General features: G+C 31.3%; 1 protein-coding gene across 2 annotated transcripts in view; it reads left to right on the forward strand.

Annotated features, from left to right (window-relative positions):
* LOC143244684 (uncharacterized) overlaps positions 1 to 16,252 on the forward strand; it is a 52,968-nt gene that overhangs the window by 10,581 nt on the left and 26,135 nt on the right. Inside the window, exons 2-5 of one of the 2 annotated variants that reach the window (XM_076489782.1) lie at positions 6,380 to 6,462; positions 10,461 to 10,734; positions 11,802 to 11,993; positions 12,803 to 12,964. In XM_076489782.1, the coding sequence (XP_076345897.1) occupies positions 6,380 to 6,462; positions 10,461 to 10,734; positions 11,802 to 11,993; positions 12,803 to 12,964 (711 nt within the window). The remainder of the gene's footprint in view (positions 1 to 6,379; positions 6,463 to 10,460; positions 10,735 to 11,801; positions 11,994 to 12,802; positions 12,965 to 16,252) is intronic. The other variant, XM_076489783.1, reaches the window with a different exon arrangement.

A 16,252-nucleotide genomic window follows, 5' to 3' on the forward strand; every position in this document is an offset into this window, starting at 1 on the left:
ACCTCTACAGGATGAAATTTACCATTCAAACGGACCATGAGTCACTTGCATATAAAGTGTGAAATCAACAGTACGAATATCACTTGGTAGGTTTATACCATAATATGATCAAGAGGCTGAGAATGTTGATGGAAATTGTATGAGTAGACTTTGAACATGTAAATATTTTTTTCTTGAATAGGGGTTTATTGTGTATGTTTAATGCGAGTGTTATTATTAAGATATTTTTTAAAGTGCGAGTATTAAATTTAATTTTATTATAGAAGTGACAGTTTATCGCAAGTTTGTTTGTTTGAAATTAAGCACAAAGCTACACATTGGGCTATCTCTGCTTTGCCCACCGCAAGTATCGTAACCCGGTTTCGAGCAGTGTGAGTCTGCAGACATACAGCTGTGCCACCGAAGGCGCAAGTTTGTTTATGTAATTTGTTTGGTATATTGACTTATTTCAATATATTATTTTAAAACAAGTGAACTGTGTGTTATTTGTTAATTGTGGAAATTTATCGCAGCAAGTCACAGACATCTACTGGTGACCATTATATGCATCACAGTTGTATTGCATCCATGGGATCTCCACTTGGCTATTTGGTGGTTTGACATCTACATTTTAGTGGCTCATAAAATAGTACTTAATGCCATTTTGCTCTTTTATTTGAGAAGAAAAATTCCAAATGCTAGGTGTATCAGTCCTACGTTCAACTGATTTAAAATCTGAACATTTGACAAGTGGAAATAATTTCACTGGTTAGTATATTCACGCTGCTGGCAAAAGCTGTGTTGTACAATAAAGTTGTACATCTGCAGCATTACTATCTAAACGCATTGGCACCTTTTAGATGTTTGATATTCATCAGTTATTTCAGAATACGATTTTTCTTTCTGGTCATGAACTCTCGGCTATAAATGTAGTGTCATTAATGTCTGACAAATATAATTTAAGCATCATTCTTTAATGCTTTGATATGCATGAAGCTGGAAAAATCTTCTTTCATGCAGGACATCTAATTATTAGCACAACTTAACAAACAGCTCTCATCATATGTTGTAGATATTGATATCCACTATTTTGGCAAAACATGTTGTACAGTCTTGGTATAAAGGAGCTTTTAGTATATAGCTATCATGCATATACTTTATACTATTCTATACTTCTGAAGAAATTACTTAAGTTCCACTATCACTGGAATTAATTGTCCTGTCAAGGAGAAACAAGTACTGTTGTTTTTTACCAAATCACATTCCAAGCACTGGAATATCTTTACATTTCTCTATCAATACAAAGTCAATATATACTGTAATGCAACTACTAAAAGCCATTAACAGTACCACACAAAACATAGAGTTGAAGACTTCTGATTAATTCTTTGGAGAGGGTTATTTTTCACAACTATATTCATCGCAGGATCAGCCATCACTATGTTCTTGCAACAATAGGACTAGGAAACACTCTCTTTCATGCACATGAACACAGGTTTCAATTTCAAGCCTGCTCTTAATCTAATAGAACATCACTCTCATTTACATTGGACTAAAATGTGTGATCAATGACTAATAAGTCAGTCAGATAGAAAATGTCACTTCAATTTATTTCTCTAAATGTAAACTCCATCAAGCTTTGAAAATTAACACCACACTAAAAAGCTAGATATTATGATTTGAAATCTATGCTGTTCTCCCAAATGGGGAAATAATCATATATCTACTTTTATAATTAATTTCAAATTTGATGTTAGAAAGACGTCAGGAACGTGTCCTCAGACACATTCCAATACTTCCACATTTCTTTGTAGACATAGTAGAGGAAAGGCATCAACATAAGTTACCATGTTCATCAACCTAAAGTCCAAACAAAAATGTAGCTTTCCCTCTTCTTCTCCTACAATTACTAACGAAAATGACCAAATATTTTCCATAGCTCCGATTTATCTATCTTTCATCATAGTTTGATTTTAATAGTGGAAGCTTCCTTAGAAAAATATTTTGTTTTGTTGAAGACATGTTACTTTTCTTGATATGAGACTGTTGATTGATAAAAAATTTCATTGGTTCCACAGGCCTGTCAGCAATGTTTTAGAAATTCACTGAATCCTTGCCTCTGTCCAGTTCAGCTTATTATCATAATCTTTAATTTGCTCTTTTGGTGCTCTAGAAATGTTGAATTCATTTTTAGACAAACTAAAGTGACTACGAAATTAGCTATTTAATGTATCTGCATCACCTCTGCCTCTCTTACTGTAATAATGATCATTTCTCCTTGGAGCTGAATAGCCAAATATCTATAGTTATAGATTATTATCGGTACAACAGGAGTTCTTGGAGATCATTGATCAAACATGTTTTTCAGACAGACAAGATATTTCTGCATTATTTCTATTAATACAGAATATGACAACAGTACATTGTACTGTTTCCATAGGTCATCTACTTGACCACTGGCGGTTTTTAGCATAAACAGGTGCACTACGCTGTTTTCTGACCAAATATGATTGTTACTGTATGACTTTTCTGATGATTTCAGTTCGTTTTTGAATAAACCAAACCTGTAGAAAATTTAACTGAAACTAAGATAACAATCAAATAACTAAGACTCTATACTATTATCTCAACTGTACATGTAGCATTAAGAAGAAAATGTTGAAGATGCAACTTTCCATTCATACCATGCTTGCCCACATTTGCCATTACGAATTTAATGCTAATTGTTGAAAGCAGTAAATTTTGTAGAGTCTGATGCAGTTGTGGTATCCAATAGAAACCAAAACATTCCATAATTACCTGAACAGTGTATCTGTTCAAGTATCGGTCTTTTATTTAAACAGGATATATACATTCTTATCACCAGTGATCAGCTAAGCTATGGCAACTGAACCATTCTTTATATAGTGGTGTTGGTTGTCAGTATATTTGTGAGCCTTAAAGCAACCTTTCAATCAACTTATTGATAAGTAGTCATTCCATTTATCTAAAAAATATAACTTTTCAGGTTCAGCATTTAAACTTTTGGCATTTTAATTTTGACCCTATTCTTCTCCATACGTCTTAATATGTTTCAATTAATTGATAACTGTTTTCCACTCAGTAATCTATTTGCCCATACACTCTACACTCACATCACATGATGCTTCACATTTCCTAAGTTCTTTCATTTCGAATAACAACATGTTTGAAATTCTTAATAAAGTGTCTATTTCACATTATCATTTCAATTACACAATCAAGAGGCTTCACTTAAACTAAAAAGCTAAGTTGCTTTTTCTTCTATAATGTGATCCACCATGGGTGCTACTAAAGGATAGTCAATGTCTTCTCAAAATATCTTGAATAAGTCAAGAACTGAATTTCGTGACATATATGTATTCGTGTCATCCACAAAATTGCAGACTTTTGCCTCAGTACATTATATTGGAGGATTATCAATATACCCTGTCCTGTCTGATAAGATTGTGATACTATGCAGCAAACTCTGTATTTCATTTCTTTATTCAGCCATGGGTAAAACACATAATATCTCCAGACAATATCTGAGGTAATGAGAGAGCATCGTAGAGTTATATAGTAATTATTTCAGTATATCCACTTTTCTCTTTGCAACCTTAAACTTTCTTTACTATACTATGCTTCTATATTTAGAGTGTATCTTGCAGAGAATATACTGAAATGTATAGTTTTTTGTAAAGCACATCAAACTTACAGTCTCAAAAATGAATAGAGAAACTTTACAAAGCTTTTACCATGTCTGGAAAAATATTGGTTCAATAGTGTGCCTTGTAGCATTTTATTATTGTATCTCCTCTTCAACTACAGCCTCATTCTCTTTATCATAAATTCTACTCAGGTTTAGAAATTGTCTTTTCAATATAACGATTTACAAATTTTGCAAAACTAAAGATTCAACTGGAAATAGAAAAATATTCAAAATAAACGTTGGACAAGGAGCGAAAGTTTTTGTCACAGCACCACAGTGTAACAGGATATCTTACTCTGTTACATTTTGTCAAAATTCACAATATGTAGGTTCCAATATGTACAAGAATATTAAGTTTAATATTGTTGAGCAAAGGCAATTCAGACAAATGTAAGTGTCAAATGAAACGAGAGCTTGCGAATGTAAGTCTTTAGACAACTTAATAATTTCCACTTTGCTATAAAACTTCTACAGGAAGCTAAGCAGAAATAAATTTGAATTAAAGATGTCCCTAATTCCAGGGTTGGTGTGAAACCCCTTCATACCACACATGCTTGCCTTTTCAGCCGTGGGGCCGTTATAATATGTGATGGTAAATCCCACTATTCATTGGTAAAAGAGCAGCCCAAGTGCTGGCGGTGGGTGTTGATGACTAGCTGCCTTCCATCTAGTTATACACTGCTAAGTTAGGGATGACTAGCACGAAATTCAAAAAAACAAACATGAAGGTGTTTACCGAAGACAAAGACTGAATGTCTGCCCAGGTTCATGTCTGAATGGGAAGAACAATAAAGAAATACTATTCTGTTAAATAAATCCAATGTATTGTTGAAGTATCTCAAAATTCTTATATTGCTTATGTCATTAAAGAATTCTGTAAAAATATTCATACAAACCTGTACATGTCTCTTTGATACAGACAGCAATAAGTGTGATTCCTCAAAACGGTACAAAAACAAAACCGAGAAAATATAAGCGTGTGTAACAGTTCTTGTACAATGCAACCTTTTTCTAAGATTAAGTAATTACTATGTAGAATATTTGAATAGAAGTTTAAAGAAATGTACCTTAATACTTAAAGATCACGTTTCATATCATTATAATATTTTGCACTTGCTGATTGAAACGTGTTTGATTAATTGTAGTAAAATAAAATAAGGTCTGAAATTTTGTGTTGCACTCACAATTGATATTCAAAGCGAACGTTTTTAATAAAACATTAATCTTTATCTTTCAATGCTGTTTATTTTAAAATTTCTCAATTTTAATTCATTATTTCTTTTCACATGAAATTCACGCTTTTGTTTAATGTTAGAAATAAGTATGGTTCTTCTGCTGATAAGAATTTCTGGCACTTTTATGGTTAAATATGGCTATTCTAAACACTTTGCAAAATTGTTCTTATTTAAGAAGAGAGCGATGCTATTCCAAGTAGCTATACTAATTATGTTTTGAAATCGTTGATCTGTCTTAATGCCCTACTTTTTCACTTTGAATTAACTCTGTATTTTAATCTTTAATAACGAAAAATAGCGTAATTCAATTTAGAGAGAATGTGTACATTCATCTTATCAGTTTTTTGCAATGCATATTAGTATACATTTTAAAGTTTGTTAGAGAAAACGTAATCATTGATTCAGCTTATTATTTGTACAAATAGCTAAAATATGGTAAAATTGTAATCCCACATATATTAGACTTTCTACTTCTACAAGAAGCAAATATCTGAAACAGGATAAACCAATGATAGACTTTGTCCTTCTGTTTCATTAGTAACTTTATGAGGCTTATGAGATTAACATTCAGGTATTCATCTATATTTTGTGTGTATCATAGATAGATTATAGTAAAAATTTGTTTATACAAGGTAAAACGAAATACAAACTATAAAATTTACATTAGCAAACTTTTTAATATACGATTTGTCGTTTGCAGAATTTTGAGAAAAGCTACTCTAGGACTATCTGTATTAGCCTTTCTTAACTTAAAAGTGATACAGCTAAGTCAACATCAAGCACCATCAAATCTTGTTCTACTCTGTAACCAGTGGAAAATGGAATTGTCCGTCACATTATAAAACCCAGAATGCTAAATGTGCGAGGATGTTCCGTGAACGGGATTGGTACTCGCAGGGTGACCTAACCACTAGACCATGACAGTCCCTTTTATTTAAAATATAGTTATAAACATACAGATGGTTTAGCAATTTTTATATCTCTCTTTAATAAACAAAAGAGGGGAAGTTGTGCTTATAATATGTTTGTTTGTTTTGGAATTTCGCACAAAGCTACTCGAGGGCTATCTGTACTAGCCGTGCCTAATTTAGCAGTGTAAGACTAGAGGGAAGTCTCCTAGCTAGTCATCACCACCCACTGCCAACTCTTGGGCTACTCTTTTACCAACAAATAGGGGGATTGACCGTCACATTATAACGCTCCCACGGCTGAGAGGGTGAGCATGTTTAGCGCGACTCGGATGCGAACCCGCGATCCTCAGATTACGAGAGCATGCCTTAACGCGCTCGGCCATGCCGGGCCTACTTATAATATGAATTAGGTGTGAATTCTAACTTTTTTAAGTTTTGGAAAAAATATTAATTAATGGAATTATTATAAGTATTATATTTAAATATATATATAAACTTTGATTAACCTAATTAACATATAATAAGAAAAAAAAAAACTTTTCCAGGTGACAGTGATTACGAACTTAACTGTAACTATACAAGTCTTAACAGTTGCATTGAATTTCCAGACATCAGTTCTCCATTTCAGGTATGTGCAATAGCTTAACATTTGTTTTCTCTGTAATAAAATATAAAGGCGTCATAACTAGCTCATTAGCTTACATCTGTGCTGTAAAGTGGGAGGTCATGTTGAAAAAAAATACACAATACAACAGTTGCTTCGTATTGCAGTAAGTATAATTATTAAAAGCCCCCGCTAGTACAGCGGTATGTCTCCGGATTTACAACGCTAAAATCAGGGGTTCGATTCCCCTCGGTGGGCTGAGCAGATAGACCTTTGTGGTTTTGCTATAAGAAAACACACACACACGATTATTAAAAACGAAGTCTTGCTGTCGCAGATAAAGTTTGTTTTAGGTACTCAAGGACATTTCTCTTGTTATATATTATAATTTATCTCGGACGAGTCTCCTATATATTATATTACGTACTCTACTTATTAAGATTACAAATAGCCGGAAATTTTAATTTTAATTGAGTAGTTAACTGAATGTTGACGTGTATCAAATTTATGATACTTCCAACATGACTGATATACAAAATTTTCTTTCTTAAAATAAATATGTTTTAAGGTACAAAAACAACAACAATAAAAGTTATAATAAATGTTATCACAAATAGTTATTCATATACGAGTATTTTACAAACTCACAAACAATATTTAGTCTTCTACCTGGTTAGAACTAAATGTTTTATGAGCGGTCATAGTCCACAACGAGCAAATTAATTTTATGTTGGTACACCGATATACTTTGTTTGACAAAAGTGCTAGCTAGCTCTGTTATCCATAAGTGAGTTTTTCCTGACCCCAATAGTTAATGTTCTCGTAAAAACACTAACGTTCGAAGTTAATTCACTGAAGTTTGCAACAGCCAAGATGTATTAAATGTTTCTGGTAAAATATATGTAGCTTACCGATTAATAAGCGTTTCTCACTAGAGTAGCTTCTGAGGCGACCAAACAATATAATATTACTCTCTCGGCGACACCCCTGTGTCTTTGTTCTTAATTCCGAATAATTAAACAATCTAGCCTCTTGGCGTCTGCAATAATTAGCTTTTATATACTCATTAGACGAGATTCTCGAAAGTTCAACAATATTCAAAGATACGCTAATGTTTTCATGAAACATATATTGTTGATTCTTGCTCTCGAGAATCTTCTATAAATTTGTAGAGTAGGCGCAATACATATCGAACAATATATGTTACATACATCAAACTGAATAAAAAGTAGATATTAAAATAAATGTATAACAATAAATTTGTAACACTATAATATAACATAAGAGAAATGACGGCTGGTTACCTGAAGATGACCTAAGAAGGTCAAAACGTTGTTCTCTGCTTTGTTAGTAAAAATGTTAATACCATACCAGTCATCCAGATATGCATTTGTACTTCAAATGGGTCTCTCGTCATCAGGAAGAAATAAAAAAATTTTGGTCATTCAAGGCTGTCATTTGAGAAAAGTAAAAATCTAAATCTAATTTTAATCTTTAAGAAAATTATCAATTTCCTTTTTAACTCTTCCGAAATGTCAATTACTAATACTCCCAACAGCTAATTACCTTGTTATAAATATAAAACTTCTCTAAATGTAGCCTAGCTAGTTCAGAATATAAGAAAATAATGTAAAGACGTTTATCGTAACGATAATTTTGTAAACTTATGTAAGATTGAAGTATAGAGAATATCTTAAACGAGATCTAAGTAGAGAGATAATTAGTTAGTTATTTAATAAATACAACGTAAAATTCCATTTACTTTACTATTACGAAACCAGTAAGTTTTAGCAACTTCATGACTTGAATGAATTAATCAACAATACGTTAAAAACTTTGTATGGTGTTTTATCGATTATCCATCTCTTAGTCTTTATATGTTATTCATATTAATTCCAATAACACCTCCCCACCATGTATTTTCTTACGTGTTGCCGATCTTGTATTAACAAAACAAAACAATATTCGCAGCAGAAATGTTAGTTTAAAAATCTTTCATGCGTCAAAAACAATTTTGGGGCTGAAAGACAACCAGGGGTGGTCAGAAACTTTTGTTTTTATGCACCCAACCCTGAATAGATTCTTCTTCAATAGCAAATTTTATCAACGAAGAAAATGTGTAGCTGTGGGGACTGAAATGGTACTTCTTTTGCTTTATAGTTTATTGGCTAAATATAAAATTTTGTTACTTATGAAGTAAAACTTTCCACTTTTTACAAATGTTATACTGATGACATTGTTGGTATTATCAGCACATTTTTTACACTTTTAAAAACTACAATTTCAAAATCACTTCTATCAAGACCATTCTCCAAATCTAACTAAGAATTTCTATATTATTGTGATCCTTCATTTCAATTGAGGCCCTGAAATAATTAAGTTTATTCTTAATACTCTGAGCCTAAGCACATGAAAATAAAACGAAAACTAATATTATATGTCTTTACTCTTCTTATTACATATTCATAAATTCTCTTGTTCCATATACTACAATTATAAAATTTTTCTGTATTTAATAGTTTTGCATCAGACTTAATAACATTAAATATTGTCTGATGTTTACATCATAACTTTAAGTCGAATAACAGGATTAAGTGTTCCATGAAAGACGATTATCTTTTATATTTCAGTTTAAGAGTATAGTATTTTAACCATGAGAAACCTCTATTAATATGGATATTTGAAATATCAGCTGTATTTATTTAAGTAAAGAGCTCTTACATACTAAACATTTTAGCAATAAGAAACGTTTGGGTCTGTTTATTACTAAATTAAACATATGCCACAGAACGGAACTGGCTTCTTGTATTTTTACGCATCATCGACAATTCTGTGAGAAAAAATTAAATAGAAAGATTTAACATCATTGAAGTTAAACTCAAAGCAACGGCTTTTTATAGAGATGGTATATTTTGATTAGCATCCCGTTGGAAGAAAACCATTGCAGCAAATGATTTCTAGAAGTGGGAGTCCGCATACTTACAACTATGCCACTGGGGTCGTCTGGCTTCATATACTAGCTAACCGTTGTTTAAGTGTCATATTTATATTTTTAATAATAGATCAGTTGCAGAATTCTTTTGTTTCAGTTATGATTTTCTTTTTAATATCAGAATGGTGTATATTTTCTATTAATCTGAAACAAACAAAAAAAACCTTATATAATACAGGATGTTTGGAAAGTCACTGTGCAGTTGTGTAATCATATTTTATTGTCTATTGCAAGCCAGTAACTGATAGCGGTGTTTAGAAACAAAATAAGAAGGATTCAAGCATGTATTGATGCCAACAGGGGTCACTTTTAACATTGTTTATAATTATCATTCATATTTACCTCCTATATTCTATATTGAAACATGTCTGTTAATAAATATATAAGTGCACAGTGACTTTCCGAACACCCTGTATTAAGACTCTGAGGAAGATTATTAAACACCATTACTCTCTTACATCAATAGAAAATAAAAACTGAGCCAAAATTACTCTTCATTTTCTTTATTATTCAAGATAGAAATTATTTTTACATGCTTATTACAAATAGCCTATATTCAAAATACTAAGTTTTGTCGCGGGTTTGAATCCCCGTCACATCAAATATGCTCGCCCTTTCAGCCGTGGGGGCGCTATAATATGTGACGGTCAATCCAACTATTCGTTGGTAAAAGAGTAGCCCAAGAGTGGCGGTGGATGGTGATGACTAGCTGCCTTCCCTCTAGTCCTACACTGACAAATTTGGAACGGCTAGCGCGGATAGCCGTTTTGCTGCTTTACGCGAAAAAAAAACAAATTTAGCTTTGCAATACGATTCACTTTCATGTCATTACATATAAAATCAGGGAAATTAGTTTTATCTTTCTTTCTAATAATATGTCAATTTCAATTTAAAGTTCACTTTCCGTGTGTATTTTTATGGCTTATTATAAAATAATAATTTTACACACTAAATCGCTAATGTAGTTGCAATTTTAGCAGATTTACTTTGATACAGATATATTAACAATTTAGATTTTGCGTTTTCACAGTCTTTTACTTACCGTATTCTTCTGAAAAATCCTGATACCACCATCATCTTCATCACTATTGAACATAAAAGCTTCAATTATTTCGAAGATTACCAACTAGATATTGGATATGGGGTTGAACCAACTCGAGAAGAAACTTTAATAACTTCATACAAAAATACCACGTCTCTAAATAAAATCGAGAAATTATCTGTTTGGAGGGGAGAAGCATGGTTGAATATCAGAATTTCTAAACATCAAAACTTGTCCATTTGTTACGAGGGAGTTCCAAGAAGTAAGTCTGTATATAAATTGATAGAAATAATGTTAATGTGTTTTTGTGACGTATATGGATATGTGTAAGTAAAAAAAGGTTAAAATATTGTTGAAACTATAAGTACAATGGTTAAATATTGCTTATTTCATACTGATATGTGAATTAATTAGTAGAAGAAGAAAGGCGTTAATTTGCCTGGTTAAAATGTATTATAGTATTAAAATATCATAACAGCTTTGAAACATCATTTCCAGTTGTTGAAATAACATTTATAACTGGTTAAATATCACTAATAACCGTTAAAGTATCACTTCTAGTTTACTTACCTACACTAAAAGACTTGTATGAATGATACTTGTTTTCTTCGATATAGCTGATCTGATGGTAACTGATATAGTTTGAAACTAAAATATTCAGTTGATCATGGTATAAGGTTGGTTATCTATAAGGAAAATGTATTTTTTATGTTTAATTGCTTATAGCTGTCAGAAGTATATTGTGATTATAACTATTGTAATATTTATAATAATTGTGAAATATCACTTAAACTGGTAAATGTATCACTTATAAATATTGATATATCATTTCTAACTGTTAAAATGTCATATGTAACTGATGATACACCATTAATAATCTTTTAATGTCACTTGTAGCTATTGAAAAATCACCTACAAATAAGAGAAGACCACTAATATTTAAATACATATGCTTACAAACTTCCGTTCATTATTCATTGTTTGTTAGATATATTGAAATATTTGAATTGCACTTATATTACTTTCTAAATGTATTGTACACGTTTCTTCATATTTAGTCTATATTATAGTTATTTGCTATAAGTATTCAAAGATTTATATTTGATATTAACTTCCGCATGTATTTAGAGGTATAAGACTTTGAAAACCATAAATATTTCACAACATTTTGATCTTTAATATTTCTAGGGTAAGTTATCCTTCATTATTAATTAAAATATTTTACATCAAGTAGCATAAAATTAACTGAAGTGATAGTTTGTATCGATGTTAAGAGGTATAATTTGTTCAAATTGCTTCTCATTCCTTCTTTATAAAACAATCACCCAGCTATAGATGAGAAGGTTATTGTGAAAGATTCCGGAAATATCCAAATAGATTTTTTGGGGCGTTATCCATCAAATACTATAAAAACATGGATTCTACGAGATAATCAGTCGCATGAAAATGGTGGGATTGAAATAACTGTGAGTGCACTTCATCTTGACGAGAAAGTTGGTGATACAATTATGATTAGCCCAGGTTAGTACTGTACATAAATTCGTAAATTTCCCTTGATGGGCCAACTGTGAATTCACTTTAAATAAATAAATCAAGTTTATTAGTGGTAAATAAAAATTGTGTTCTTGAAATCTTGCATTGTACGATTAATCTTTACAGAAACTAACAGAGTTATTTTTTACCAACTTTATTTGCATCACTATTGTTACAAACAATAAGCTTTTTACGAAGCCAAATCACCACAGTTAAAAATAAAAAAGATATAAAGATACTAAATAACATTGATAAAAATTATACAATTCCTTATATGCTAAGAATTATAGATAATAAATTTCTGGTTTGAGAAAGAAATATAACTTAATTAGTATCTTTATATCTTTTTTATTTTTAACTGTGGTAATTTGGTTTCGTAAAAAGCTTATTCACTGAGATTTGCTTATGAATTACAATAAAACTCGCATCCAAGGTTTATTTTTTATTAGCATAAAAAACACACTCTGCTGTGAGATTCTAAGGTCCTATCATGGCTCAATTGGCTCTCAAAGTACCAATCAAGTGTCTTCGTTATCTTAATTACTTCTATAACAATGTCTGTTACCATTTCCGGAATTTATTTCAATTTCACTCTTTTTAAAAGCACATAGTTTAATTTAGCTTCTCAGATTATTTTGTTCTTTTTTTAATTATTTTTATTTTTGAATTTTCCAATAATCTTTAATCCATATTTTTACCTGTTGCTTTTTTCCCATTTCCCAAAAGTTATCTGAATAATGACAGACTTCACATTAAGAGCTCCTCAAAGAAAAAAATCTAATTGATTTAATTTGCAGCTATTGATGAAGAAATATTGTGTGGTTCGCCGACTTACTTGCTGTCTGGGTATGTAGAAGAAACCAAAGTATTTGTTGCCAGTAAAGATGTTTATATAATATTTGTCTCGCACCACTCAGTGCGCGCATTGCCAGGATTCTCTTTCAGCTGGAAACGAACTGGTGAGTAAAGAGGTACATGTTATATTGTGAACAGACATTCAGGGAATATATATTTCGAAATATTAATTTTGGATTGTTTAATTGTAAATGTGGCTTAAGTGTATACCACGTTTGCTTTCTTTGTATAAAGTGAGAGTTGCTAGCGAATCATATATCTAGCTTAATATGCTAAATTAGCAATAATACTTATCAACAGTAACGTATTGAGAAGTAAAGATTATGATTTGAACATTAATCGCTACAATTCTTACATATTTAAAATATTCTAAAGTTTTAAAATACTAAATAACTGCAACATTATTAGAGAAAACTATTCATTTGGTGTTACGCCTTTTTATAGCTGTTAATGTCGTATAACCTTTGTGTGATTAAATTCAAAGTGAGACAGTAAAATATTAACATATTTATCTTGTTAACAAAAGATATCTAAGAAACAGAAATAAAAAGAGGTATTGTGGAAGTGTAACTTTTACACTACAAAATCACATGGACATAAAAATTGGACACACTCGATAGTTCCGTTGTTACAAAATTTTCAAACTATCAAGCACAACAAAATATAAAACGCAGTAGACATTATAAATCTATAATGTTGCAAGTGCAACATCAGTTTATGAACTATTAATCGTTATCGAAGCTGTTCAGTGGCAAGAGGATGCTGCTGCCTAGGGTTGCTCAATTGTTATAACATGAAAATTGTACTGCCACCAAAGGGTCATAACAATTAATTCATGTATACACCTCCAAGTTACATAACCTTTATGCTTATTTGTTTGTTTTTTAATTTTGCGTAAGCTACACAAGGGCTATCTGCGCTAGCTGTCCCTAATTTAGCAGTGTAAGACTAGAGGGAAGGCAGCTAGTCATCACCACCCACCGCCAGCTCTTAGGCTACTCTTTTACCAACGAATAATAGGATTAACACGGCTAAAAAGGCGAGTATGTTTGGTGTGACGGAGCTTTGAACCCGTCACCCACAGTATATGAGTCGAGCGTCCTAACCGCCTGAGGATAGTGGTTCTAACATTTATGTAATAAACATCAGAGAGTATATAGCAATAGCCACAAAGTGGACCAGAGTACATGTTGGTATGATGATTGTGCAGACAATTTGCAAATGAATCACCAGAGGGTGATATAGAACAACATGCTATCAACTTTAAAGTGACAGTCAAAGTCTTAAAATTATTATTCTGTGTATATATATAATGTTTTTATAATTATCACTACTACAATTTCACTTTATAAGTAAAACATTAAATAAGCATTTCTATAGGCGGAAACTGTTACTAAGGGTAGTCTTGGTATAAGCGGACGATGTTACTAAGTTCTATAGGGTTTCTCAACATGTCTTCAACGTCTATAAGTGAAAACTATTATTTTTTACATATCGTGTATAACAACAAATGAGCTTTTAACAAAATAATTCATAGGATAGTGTCACTATAGAAGGATGGTGCTACTGAGACTAGTGTTACGTTAGGATAAATTTGAACAACACAGTTTAAGTTGTATGATGGGTGATAACGATATTTCCTTATGTGACTAAACAGCTACACTCCAAAAAGTGAAGGAATCGTCTTTCTTATAAATCGTGTATGCTGTCGTAAGAAGCGACAAAATTGAAATATTTTTGTCAAAATGTTTTACGGATTTTCTTCTTAAGAGCTTCAATAATAGAATGTATGGACATTGGTTGTCTAATATTTGATAAAGTCGTCTTTTTCAAACTTGAAATTTTATTAATAAATGTTTCACTTGGTGTACTACGTGACAAGTTTGTGATTTGACTGAGATATATTGACAATAACATATTAGGATAATATGAGGATCAAGGTCTGATGAGAACAGACAATTTAGTTATGGGTTTAAAGTGCATAATATCTTTTCTAGAGTTTCTAAAATAAAGAAACTATCTATTACGATATATTAGCTCGAATCACTTTGTGAAATGTCATTTATATATCATATACTATGTTTTATTATACTTAACTAATAACCTGGTAGAACAAGTATATTTTTATATACCGCTGATATTATTTAGGGTAATAACCTATTTTGTTTTTGTAAAGAGTAAATTAGTATATTTTGAAGTTTTCTTTTAAATGTGTCAGCATGCTTGTTAAATTTTGCTAGCATATATTAATGATATCATGTTGGACTATGATGAAGCATGAGTTTTATATGAGAAATATAGAGATTTTTATTAAATGTTCAAATATACCTGCTAGAAACTGACATTTATGGTGTATAATTTATCATTAAAGACTAAGACACAAATGCATACGTTAATACTTTATAAAATTAGGTACTTGTAGTTTGATAACTTGCATATAAGTTTAACTTAACGCTTTGTTAGCAGTTGTTTCAGTATGTTTCTTAAGTATGTCATTTTCCTTACATATATTAACAACAGCAGATTTATTTCACAAAATATTGATTTGTAACTGATGATTAATATATACTTGGTAATTCTTCTATAAAATGTAAGTGAAAGATAAGTAATCGCATGTTGCTGAAAATCTGTTCTAAAATCTGCGTGTGGAAAGGGTAATTTTTCTGAGGCTTAAACTTCAAAATATTATCAATAGTTGGTTGGTTGGTTGATTTAGTGTTTTATGGCACAAAGTAGCTTGGCTATCTGTGCCAAACATCCGGTAAAAAGTTAAAAGTTAATTTAGCAAAATGCATAAAAAGAAATTAAGGTAAAACAAAATAAAGTTTAAAAAAGATAAATAGCATAAAACCAATGTTTACATCTAGTCTACAACGTCAAGAGAAAAACTACAGTAATTCAAGTTGTAAAGGACTTTTTGCAGTGTAACTGTAATAATCATAACTCGCTAGGAAGACTAACATGTAAGTACAAAAACCACCGTCAGTCACCTGAAGCTGGCCTTTCCAGTCCTGGTTCCGAGTTATTCAATGTTACGACCAGTTTTTAATTTCAAATCGAACTAGATGAACTGTGATTTTTAAAAGGTAGCCACATTAAAAAGGTGTAATGTATAAATTAAAAAAAAAACTTAAAGGGCATTAGAAAGCTTAATTGGCTTTAAAAAACTAAAAACATTACCAAGGTGTACAGTGTCACCATCACTAATAATACTGTCTAACCAGTGATGTCGAGAAACCCACTTATTGAGAAATTTATATGCAAAAACGGCTCGTTTGGGTTGAGAAAATATTTTACATAGAAGAGCGAACAACCTGACGATGACCGAAGAAGGTCGAAACGTTGTTTGCTCTTCTATGTAAAATATTTTCTCAACCCAAACGAGCCGTTTT

This window comes from Tachypleus tridentatus, chromosome 2, assembly GCF_004210375.1.
Source record: "Tachypleus tridentatus isolate NWPU-2018 chromosome 2, ASM421037v1, whole genome shotgun sequence".
Taxonomy (NCBI): domain Eukaryota; kingdom Metazoa; phylum Arthropoda; class Merostomata; order Xiphosura; family Limulidae; genus Tachypleus; species Tachypleus tridentatus.